Genomic DNA, 12,385 nt, shown 5'->3' on the forward strand with positions numbered 1-12,385 from the left:
ACCGAGAGAAGGCACGAGCGTTGAGCCGGCTTCAACAAGGCAAAGAACCTGTCAGCGATTACGCAATCCACTTTCGAACGTTGGCAACGAACAGTGGCTGGAACGCCATAGCACTACACGATCATTTCTTGAAAGGACTCTCACCTGCCATTCAAGAACTGATTCCCGTAGAACTCCCCACGGACTTGGACGCTTTGATTTCCCTCGCAATTCGCACCGATCATCGTCGCCAGGAACTGGCTAAGATCGGCGGACTCCGAAGGAGAGAGGAATCCACCCCTTGGTCACGGCCACCGGAGGCAGGGAGGCCACAACCCATCCTTCCTCCCCGACCGGAACCAGGAGATGGGGGTCTCGCCAGAGAGGAACCCATGCAACTTGGAAGGGCTCGGCTTACGCCCGAGGAGCGACAGCGCCATCGCCGAGAAGGCCGATGCTTCTATTGTGGTGGTGTTGGCCACCTGGTGGGAACCTGCACCACGAAGGGCGACTCACCGGTGAGTTCCTCGTCACCCCGACCCGCCAAGAACCACAGGCTCACGCTAATTCAGATAACCCACCACAATGTCACTACAGATCTGTCAGCCCTCATCGACTCCGGCTCCGACGAGAGCCTCATGGACTGGGAGCTCGTAAGGCAAATACGAGTCTCCACCGAACCACTTCTCTCAACCATCCAGGCTCGAGCGCTGAACGGCAAGGAACTTTTCAAGATCACCCACATCACTGAACCTCTGGGAGTCCGAATCGGACAGCACTTCGAGACTCTTCGCTTCCACGTTTTCCAGGCTTCATCCCCCACTTTGGTTCTGGGTCACCCTTGGTTGCATCTACATAACCCCAGAATTGACTGGAACTCGGGAACCATTCTGGAGTGGGGAAAGGAATGCAACTCTCATGGATTGGAACAACCCGCACCCCGAAACACCACAGCCCAGGTTCACCAGGTGACTCTCGTCCCACCTGCTCAAGAAGAATACCCGAACCTGCACACTGTTCCCTCCTGCTACCACCACCTGCGGGAGGTCTTCAGTAAAACCAAGGCCATGACTCTTCCTCCACACCGACCGTATGACTGCCCGATCGATTTGATTCCCGGTTCAACCATCCCCAAGGGGAGACTGTACTCGGTCTCAGGACCCGAACGCCGGGCCATGAAAAATTACATTGACGACTCCTTGAAAGCCGGCCTCATCCGACCGTCTTCCTCACCTGCTGGCGCAGGTTTTTTCTTCGTGAGTAAAAAGGATGGATCCCTACGCCCCTGTATTGATTACAGTCCCTTGAACGACATCACTGTTAAGAACCGGTACCCATTGCCCTTGATGTCCTCGGTGTTCGATCAGCTGCAACAAGCTAAGATCTTCACCAAGCTCGATCTCCGGAACGCCTATCATCTCATTCGGATCCGCGAGGGAGATGAATGGAAGACTGGCTTCAACACTCCCCGGGGACATTACGAGTACCTGGTCATGCCTTTCGGCCTCACGAACGCTCCAGCCGTCTTCCAGGCCATGATAAATGAAGTACTCAAAGATTTCATTGACCACTTTGTATATGTATACCTCGACGATATCCTAATCTACTCTCCCGACCAAGACAGCCATCAAGACCACGTGAGCCTAGTCTTGCGACGCCTGCTGAATCACCAGCTTTACGTAAAAGCAGAAAAGAGCCTGTTTCACGTCAACACCATCTCCTTCTTGGGATTCGTCGTGTCACCTGGAAAAGTGGAGATGGAGGCAGACAAGGTCAGCGCCGTGCGAGATTGGCCCACGCCGGACTCACGAAAGAAAGTCCAGCAATTCCTCGGATTCGCCAATTTCTACCGGCGATTTATCAGAAACTTCAGCACCATTGCCGCCCCCCTGCACGCCTTGACCTCCCCACAGGTTCGATTTATGTGGAACCCGGAAGCCGAAAGGGCATTCAAGGACTTAAAAGCTCGCTTCACTAATGCCCCAATCCTCAGAGTCCCTGACCCCAAACGCCAGTTCGTGGTGGAGGTGGACGCCTCGAGTATTGGAATTGGGGCAGTACTGTCTCAGCGCTGTCAAGAGGACGGCAAGACACATCCCTGCGCCTTCCTCCTTCTATCTAAAGCTGAACGCAACTACTCGGTCGGAGATCGGGAGCTTCTCGCTGTAAAAGTGGCTCTCGAAGAGTGGAGACACTGGTTGGAAGGCGCCGAACTCCCCTTTGTGATCTGGACCGACCACCGAAATCTGGAATACTTACACCAGGCCAAAAGACTCAACCCTCGACAGGCCAGATGGTCTTTGTTTTTTAACCGCTTCGTATTCTCTCTGACTTACAGACCCGGCAGTAAGAACGTCAAGGCTGACGCTTTGTTAAGAGTCCACGAGTCCGAGCCATTGGAAGCCGAGCCTGAGACCCTTCTGCCCCGGGACTGCATAGTCGGGGCCATGAGATGGCAAATTGAGGACGATGTCAAAGAGGCACTGCGAAACGTCACTCCCCCCACGTCATGCCCACCACGTCGACTCTTTGTGCCTGAGGAACTGAGGGCCCAGGTAATACACTGGGCCCACACTTCACGATTATTTTGCCATCCTGGAGTCCGCAGGACCATGTATGCTGTCGCCCGGAGATTCTGGCGGCCGGCAATGGAAACCACAATCAAGGACTGCGTAGCTGCCTGTCCTACCTGTGCCCGCAACAAGACGTCCAATCAGTCCCGGATGGGTCTACTCCAGCCACTACCAATCCCATCCAGACCATGGGCGGAAATATCAGTAGACTTCGTAACCGGACTGCCCCCATCTCACGGTAAAACCACGATCCTCACAGTTGTTGACAGATTCTCTAAAATGGTTCGCTTCATCCCACTAACCAAGCTCCCATTCGCCAAGACCACAGCAGATATCATGATCCACCACATTTTCCGGTTCTACGGTTTTCCATTACACATCGTCTCAGACCGTGGACCACAGTTCGTCTCCCGATTCTGGGCACAGTTTTGTAAAGCCCTAGGTGCCAAAGCCAACCTGACGTCTGGATACCACCCTGAGGCCAATGGGCAGGCAGAACGGCTGGACCAACAGCTCGAGACCGGTCTCCGATGCCTTGTCTCCCAGAACCCGACTACCTGGAGCAAGTATTTGGGATGGGTCGAGCTCGCACACAACTCTTTGCCCACGTCTGCCACAGGTCTTACCCCGTTTAAATGCGTCCACGGATACGATCCTCCTTTCTTTGCCGAACTGGAAGAGGAGGCAACGGTCCCCTCGGTCCAGGCCATGATCCGTCGGTGCCACAAAGTCTGGTCGGCGGCCCGGACGGCGCTTCAACGCCAGGGAGACTGGGTGAAGAGGGCCGCCGACCGGAAAAGGAGACCGGCACCCGAGTACCGTCCAGGCCAGCGGGTGTGGCTATCAGCCAAACACCTCAGACTCAAGGTACCATGTCCAAAGCTGGCCCCGCGATTTGTGGGGCCTTTTCCAGTAACCAAGTCCATAGGTCCTGCTGCAGTTCGTCTTCGCCTACCAAGATCCCTCAGAATCCATCCCACGTTCCATGTCAGCCAAGTCAAACCTGTCCGTGAAAGCTCACTGGTGCCCGCCGAACCCCCCCCCCCCCCCCCCCCCCCCCCCCCCGGAGATGATTGAAGGCGGCCCCGTTTACAAGGTCAGAAAGCTTTTAGATGTTCGTAATCGGGGCCGCGGGAGACAGTACTTGGTCGACTGGGAGGGGTACGGCCCGGAAGAAAGACAATGGGTCCCCTCCCGGTTCATCGTTGATCCCTCCCTCATTGACGACTTTTACGCAGAGCACCCTGACATTCCTGGGCCGGCCGTTGAGGGGGGGGGTACTGTCACGCCGCCACCGGCGTGACAGTACCCCCCCCCCCCCAACGGCGTTTATTTTTATGTCCATGTTTCCCGTGTTATTTTGAAAATCCTAACTCTCCTCTCACCCCAGGTCACTTTCCCTTCCTGCCGCTCCATAATTACCGGTCCCCGCCCATGATTACTAACACCTGCCACCAATCAAGACTCACAATAAAAGCCAGCTGCATTCTCCCCTCAGTGGCAAAGTGTCACAGTTCAGTGCATGGAAGCGTCCCACAGTCCTCATGACCTTGTTCACGTTGCCTTGTCTTTTTGCCTTGTTTTTGTGCTTTTTCCTCCCCAGTGGAGCGCTTCAGTTACCCCTTTTGCTTGGGAACCGGTGCTCTAAAGTAGGGGTGTCCAAATCCAGTTTGGATGTTTAAGATGTTCCCTCCTCCAACATACCTGATTCAAATGATCAGGTTTGTGCCGAGCTTACTGATGAGCTGATCATTTGAAACAGGCATGTTGGAGGAGGGAACATCTGAAACATACATGGACAGGAATTGGACTCCCCTGCTCGAAAGAAACTGAAAATACAAGACAGGGAACGGGTCCAAAACCTTCAGAACGTCTGTGACTTCATTTCGAATGTTGTATTGTGTCTTGGAGAAATGTAGTCCATTCGTCCAGAGAACATTTTGTAAATTCAATCGTTACATATGTTAAGAGGTTTATCCCCCTCCCTCAAAAGGAGATGATTGATGGTCAAGGTCAAGACTCTTGTCCTTTTCTACAGTCATTCATGAAGAAATAATCGCTGGTCTGATATTTCGTTAAAATGACCTTGGATAAGGAAGTTCACGATGCCATGTACAACTACAAGCCAGGGGCAACAATTGATTTGTCTCATTAAAGACAATGGCTCAAAGGATGACAAATGTTCAAGTAAGAGAGATATTGTGTTTACAGAAAGTGGCTACTACAGTAAGCAATCGGAACTCAACTCCAATGACCTGTACTGGAGGCAGTCCAACTCTATGCAGGTGCAAAGCACATACAATATAATGACTGTACAGTATAGAGCACAGCTAGAAAGCTGTCCTGAGTTCCATGCTTGTATGGGTTCAGTGAAACAGAAATGATTCAGACACTCAAACAACTAGCATTTAGCTCGTTTTAATTTTTAGAGTCGCAAAATACTGTCGGCGTCTTTGATTGCTGTGCGATCAAAGCTGAATGAGTAAATTTACACAACAAATGCATCAAGGCCAAATCCAAAGAAAGCAAAAACCTCACCTGTTGGTGAGCGGCCCAATGAAAGGGTTGGTCAGCAGCTGCACGGTGGCCTTGGAGGCAAACAACAGCCCCACTTTGACATTCTCCTTGTTCAGCTTGCTGGTCGAGCTCGGGCAGTCGGAGGCGTTCTGCGGCAGCTGGGTAGCAGCTGCGGCAGCGGCGGATGTTGGCGTGACCACGTCGGTCCACCTGGCCGAGGCGTTGTAGCCCGACAACCTCACCGTGTTGTCGTATAAGGACACGATCCGATCAAAGGCTGCTGGAGGAGTCGGCTGCTGCGGTAAGGTGTTGTTCAAGTCCACATCTTTTGATACATCCAGGCTGTACAGGTAGCTGGGGATGATGGGCACTGGTGGGCATAAAGAGGCATCAGATGACTGACGAAATCAAATCTGACATGACCACTGACTGATGCATTAGGCAGAATGCTATCCTGGATGACATTGTATCAACAAAAAGCTTGCTTTCTTCTCCAAACTCCAAACCTCACACATGGATAATAGATATGTTACAGTCAGCAATGCCGGTAATGTCTTACTGTAATATACATTTTCTACAAATCTGCCACATTTCTCCTCTCTAATCAGACAACAGTCACATTTAGTTACTGCAGAACATTTGTTGTTTGCAAGATAGTAATGCCGTCTGCTGCCTCTTGGGTGCAGCAGTGAGTAACATTTGACAACACTTGAATAAAGATCACATTTTGTACTCGGTATCCTTCATGCGTGTATGTGTCGTGGAACAAAACTAATAAACAGGAGGAGACCCCATTTCCAGATAAAGACGCACAACTGTATATTATAATGTGCAGAACGGGAGAACTACAGTGTTTACAGCTTGGAATAGTGCAGTGCTTCGCAATTATTTTCTGCTACGCCCCCCCCAGTAAGAAGAAAACATCTCGCCCCCTGACGCGACTATAAATAGTATCGTTTGTCTATAAAACTGTTATAAGCACACCTCTGCATAACACTGTATCCGTATAAGAGAATAAAAAAAACAAAGAAATATGGACCAACTTACAACAAAGAATAGCTTTATTAACTGTAACAGAAAAGATTTAAAATGCATCTGAAATTCAAAAATAAAATTAAATCCTTAATTAAACTATAAGCAGTTTTTGACTGACCATGTCAAACCATATGATACGAAAAAATACAATTGCATAAAATCAATAAATAATAATGCATTCAAACTGATCACCAACATTAACTCAGGAGCACAATATTAAAAAAACAAAAACAAAAAACAACTTTAACCTGCAAAACAAAAATCTAAAATAATTTGTGCTGATTTTATTTTATTTTTTAAATTTTTTTTCTGTGTGTAAAGCACACATGCTCAGTGTAAACAAAACCTCTACACTACCGAGCGAATGCTCCCTGCGGCAAAATAATGAGAGCGCCATTGCCCCCTAATGTACTGGAGGTGCAATTGCACTTCATTCTCGGACAGTAAAAAAATAAATAAATAAAATAAATAAATAAAAAAGCATGTTCCCCGAGGTCAAACGCGCCCCCCTTGATGGAGCCTCGCGCCCCCTGGGGGGGCCCGCCCCGCTATTTGAGAAGCACTGGACTAGTGACACATTCTGGCAGAGTGATTAGCGTGTCACGTATGCGCCATGTCATGTTTCGACCACATTTTCGACACAATAACAATAAGATGCAAGATTTGCACTTTTAAGACTGAAATCCAGTCACTATTTTGTTTGTTTCAGCTAAAGTAAATATTAAGGAACATTGCACTCTGAGTCATTGACAAAGTGTTATCTAGCTTTAAAAAAAAAAAAAAAAAAAGCCACCAGATTACACCACATTCAAGCTTCAAGAGAAAGACTGTGGCTGTATGAGATCCCTAATTTTAATCATATTCATAAACAAAGTACATTATAAATGTCAAAGGGATACTTTACTTATTTAGCCATTTTTGGCAGTCAAACATTAATATTTTGCCTAAAATAAATGATAGTTTCATTAATTTTCATGTACAATTAGTACCTTTAAAAACACATTTTGCAACTTGCTGTCAACTGAAAATGACATCACAAGGGCTCAGGTAACCAATCACAGCTCAGCTTGTGAATGTCACATGACCAAACCAAGAAAACAGGTGAGCTGTGATTGTTTACCTGAGCCCTTGTGATGTCATTTTCAGTTGACAGCAAGTTGCAAAATGTGCTTTTAAAGATACTAATTGTACGTGAAAAATAATGAAAGTGTCAAATTAATTATAGAAAAAATCTTAACTTTTTATTGCTATAATGGGCTAAATAATTGAAGTATCCCTTTTTCCATGACAATATTAACAGTTAAATACATCCAGCCAAATATATCCATCTCACAGTTCTGAGGTGCAGGGTTCGATTGCGGCTCCAGCCTTCCTGCGTGGCATTTGCATGTTCTCCCCATGCCTGCGTGGGTTTACTCCGGGTACTTCAGTTTAGGGTGTACCCTGCGTCGTTGAGTCTCAATGAGCAGTTCAGGGTATCAGCATCTTGCTCAGACCAGAGCCATGAGTATGGGGGGATGTTGGTGGCAGATGATCTGTCGGTGCATCCTCTCAAGCTCTCCCCACACTTTATGAAGCTGACGTTGTGTGCGTGTGTATTTTTCCAAATTCACTTTCTTTTACTTGCGGCAAGTGACTGTGGTATCCAACTGGCCATGGCTGTGCATTAAATGTTTGTTGTATTGGCCAAGAATTCTTCCACTGAACCACCAATGCCTACGAAATTCCAATGAATCTCACAAATTAAAATTAGAACGTTCGCAACTGACTCTGTTTTTATGTGTTAATGTTGCTTGTGACAGGATTCTGCAGGCTCAAAATACCAGAGACAAATTTCTTATTATGTGTTTTTATATTTCTAGTTTTAGACTTTCATACTTGGCCAATAAAGATGATTCTGATTCAGATTTTTGTTAAACCATAATGGCTCATTTATTCTGTTAATGCACCTGCGAGAGATGGATATATAACAATATTTTACAATTGTCAAATACAGTAAATATATTGTAAATATTGTATACTGTTGTAGAGTCACTTTAAATTTAAACTTCCTGCGACTACTCCAACCAGAATGCAGGTAAATAGCTCCTGGCAATTAGTCAGCAAAAGACACCATATTGTGGAGAACACACTAACTCATAACAAGATCAGGTTTTACAAGGGGGAGCTTTGACAGAATGCTAATTCCTCATTTAAAAAAAACAAAAACATGAGGAGCAAACAGAAAAGGAAGAGCAAGAACAAGGGAAAAAACAAACAAACAAACAAACAAACAAACAAACAAAAAACAGCTGTAAGTAATAGTGACCATAAGCAAACTGGATCCTCACACATCGAACAAATCGAATTTATAAGTACAGCACCCTTCACCAAAAATTTGTGTCATACAATTTGACTTATTAAACAACCAACATGATAGCTGATGAATGAAATGGAGACGCGTGGGGCAGCTATGTTACAGTAAGCGTTATAAAACAGAAAAAACACAGGCTCGTTTGTTGAGTTTGTAAAATAAATTTCAGAAATTTCATAAAATAACTTGACATTTCCAGCAGATTCAAGAAGCGCTGGAGTTTCACAGCTATGCGTCATCGGATTTAAATCACACGGTTACGTCAACCAGTTCCACACAACTATTTCATTTAAATTGGATGAATGTTGGATGACTCAAATTTAGTTAATGTTATTAATTTAATACTACATTAATAATAATGTTAAGCATTATTATGTTGAATTGACTAAAAGTAATTGTGTTGAATTTACCTGATAAAAAAAAAAAAAAACATCATTATGTTGAACATAATTTACACCATTATGTAGCATTTATTTAACTCTATTTTCCTCGATTTACTAATATAGTGGCGCTTTTCCGCCTATTAAAACAAAATCAAGTCATATTAAGTTTTGCCTCACACTTCTCATTCACTTACTGATGGAAGAGCATCAGGAGCAACTGGGTGCTCAGTATCTGGCTCAAGGACACTTCATCATGGTCACTCAAGAGTCAGGTATCGAACCCACAACCACTGGTTTGGGCGACAACCACTCTGCCACTGATCTATGCCAGCCTTCTGCTATCACATATATTAAATATACTTAACTTAACTTAATTAGTTTTGAGATTTTTATTATTATTATTATTAATTCAATATCTGGTGTAATAAACTTATTTATTGATTGATTGAATTTTTATTTTTTTTATTTTATTTTTATTATTATTAATTCAATCTCTGATGTAATAACCTTATTTATTGATTGATTGAATTTTTTTTTATTTTTTATTATCTGTTCTGATTGCTGCTGGACATGTAAATTTCCCAGAGGGAGCCATCCCAGAGGGATCAATAAAGTCAAGTCTAAGTCAAAATGCGCCAAACACTTAAAAAAAAAAAATTTAAAAAAATGCGGCAAACACTGGCCTAAAATTGTTGATGTGTTCATCTGTGTTTGTGCTTGTCTGACTTTGTCCATCTGCAGCAAATGACCATATACTAGAAATGTACATGCCAAAACAAAATTTACATGCAAAAACGTATGTGTTGCCTGCCTTGTGCTTTTATTGACAGGAAACGAGGACGAGACATAAATGAGAAATGACACGCAACAAGCAATGGCAGCCAGACTCAAACCAGGGATGTTCAGTTCAGCACCCTCAGCCCCCCGAGGCCACGCCAGTGCCAGGAAAAGCAACTTTATTTAGAGTAAGAGGGAAGGGGAGGTAATGTAGCACTGCACAAGACGAGAGTGGACAAGACACAGGCAGCAGCTGTCAATATAGAAAAATAAAAAAAAGATATCCTGTATGTGTGCACTTGGAACATGATGTCTCAGAGTGTCTTCTATACAGATATATTCCTCCCAAAGAAAGTGCTTTCTTGTTAGATTTGTAATTACATCAACGGCCACATTGCTGACACTGACCACATACAGCTACAAACACATTCAATAGAATCCAATCATAGCAAAGACTTTACTAACCAACCATTAGAAGATGATGAAATAAATGTGTTGGCATAAACACATTTTGCACACATTTGACCAGTAGCCAACATACCGCAGTTGCCCCAACAATAATTCATGATTTTTTAGCCATCCGATATCGACAGCACATGTCCCCATCAGGGTCCTCAAATTGGTTTCCAATCAGTCACGGACTCGCAGGGCAAAGACAAACAAGCTTTCACCCTCATACCAACAATAATATAGTCAAACGTTCATGTTTAACGATGCTTTTAAATACAATTGACCTTTTTATTAGGGCTGCTATTTCAAACAGAGAAAGATGTCTATAGATTATTGAACAGATGATCACAAAACCTATTTACTCTTTTAAAATTGGTTATCTAATTAACAATAACACACAAAAAAGAAAATATAGATAGAGAGATAAGTTAGTGAATAAATATTCTTGCACATGTGAGGACCTACATGACCCCCTAAATAAGGAAATTGCCTGAAGATCACTTTTGTTGCAAATTGTCATTTGTTGTCAATTGTTAAATACAGTACATGTATCCATCCATCCATTTTCTCGAGCGCTTATTCCTCACAAGGGTTGTGGGGGGTGCTGGAGCCTATCTCAGCTGGCTTTGGGCAGTAGGCGGAGTACACCCTGGATTGGTTGCCAGACCATCGCAGACAGTACATGTACATGTAATTTTATTTAACTGGAAACATATAGATGATTCATTTCTGTATTTCTGTTGGTCTAGCAATTATTTTTCTAAATGAACATCAAAAAACACATTCACATACCGAACTAAATGTTTCAGGCACAGCAAGCAATATGTATATTTACACACGCACGCAGGCATACATAAAACTGAGCATTATTGCAAAGGAAAAACAGCACAAATTTACTTGGTGGTCATAATGTATACAGACACGTCAAATATTGTTTTTTTTGTAGATAATGGAAAAAATGATCACTGATTTGAAATGAAGCCATTTACAGAATATTATTAGATTTATAAAATGTCCTTTTTGGTGACCTTTGCACTGTAGTTGACTTAATTATGCATGATTATGCCATTCTGCGTGATAACGAAGTATGTCATTTGGTAATATCAATGCTTGTAGAGCCCTTGGGGAGTTCAGCCACCTGTTGCCCCGAGTAATAATAATAATAATAATCTTCAGCAAACCCGAGACCCTTGTGAGGAGTAAGCGTTAAGAAAAAATAAATAAATAATAAATAAAACAAAAACAAACAAAAAAAGATGGGGAAAAAAAGTGTAAGGCGTGTGAGAAACGTTTGCACCTACCGACCACGGTCAGCAGCATATTATCCAACAACAGAGCCACAAAAACAATGAAGAGAATAAGTTTCCTCGATTGCCTTTCCTCTCTGAGCCACTTGAGTAAATTAAATTGGCGGAACGCGTCCAGTTTCCCCATGGTGTTAATTCCGTAAAAATAGCGAGACGAGTGGGTGACAGGTGGTCCTGTGCAGAGAGACAAGTGTTAAAAGCCATAAAAGCGCTGAAGAGGAGTACAATGGCAAAGAGTGAAGCTGATGGGGCCCATCTTACCTCGGATGCACAGAGGTCAGCGGCAGCCTCACAGAAGCGTGCAGCGGATGATGCGCTGTCTTTCAACTCGCTGCTGACGTCATACTGAATGCTACGTGAAGGCTCCTATTAGACACGACAATACACAGAAAGACAGACCCACATTAAACTGGTGGATCGGGGGCTGTTCTTTACTCAAAAATAGAACCGAGACTAGTTGCAATCTACTTGGAAATTGTCGTCATTTTAAGTGTGCATTTTTCTTACTGTAATTGGCAAAGACTCATTTGCGGTTTACATGGAAACTTGGGAGAAATAACCTGGCCAGATAAATCAATTATTTGGGTTCTGCACCGTAGTTCTCTATTTTCTCTGTCAACATCGCATATTTCCTACAGGGTTAAAGTGCCTGAACGATCCGGTCGAGGGACATCAATCAGCTGTTTCAAATTAGCTGATTGGCTCAGAAGTGCTCTTTACGTGGTGGTCGCTAGATGGCACCTGTAAGTAAGTTTGAACAATGTACCCCGCCTACCGCCCATTGACAGCTGGGATAGCTTCAGCATGCCCAGCGACCATAGTGAGAAAAGCGGTAAGGAAAATGGATGGATGGAAAAGCGGTAAGGAAAATGGATGGGTGGATGGGTGGATGGGTGGATGGGTGGGTGGATGGGTGGATGGATGGATGGTCAAGTGGATTTAGAGAATTCCTAAATGCTACTAGTTATAGTATTGAAGTTAGAGCACTTAAAGTTAGAGGTAGTGTGTAAA

The 12,385-nt window shown here is 44.4% G+C and overlaps 1 protein-coding gene across 1 annotated transcript in view; it reads right to left on the reverse strand.

Moving 5' to 3' along the window:
* The window catches only part of slc18a2 (solute carrier family 18 member 2), a 29,596-nt gene extending 17,538 nt beyond the window's left edge, over positions 1-12,058 (reverse strand). Inside the window, exons 1-4 of the mRNA XM_077496272.1 lie at positions 11,882-12,058; positions 11,636-11,740; positions 11,369-11,548; positions 5,091-5,439 (exon numbers count right to left, since the gene is read on the reverse strand). Coding sequence (XP_077352398.1) covers positions 5,091-5,439; positions 11,369-11,501 — 482 coding nt within the window. The 5' untranslated portion in view covers positions 11,502-11,548; positions 11,636-11,740; positions 11,882-12,058. The remainder of the gene's footprint in view (positions 1-5,090; positions 5,440-11,368; positions 11,549-11,635; positions 11,741-11,881) is intronic.
* Between the last annotated feature and the right edge of the window lie 327 nt (positions 12,059-12,385).

Source organism: Festucalex cinctus, chromosome 14, assembly GCF_051991245.1.
Source record: "Festucalex cinctus isolate MCC-2025b chromosome 14, RoL_Fcin_1.0, whole genome shotgun sequence".
Taxonomy (NCBI): domain Eukaryota; kingdom Metazoa; phylum Chordata; class Actinopteri; order Syngnathiformes; family Syngnathidae; genus Festucalex; species Festucalex cinctus.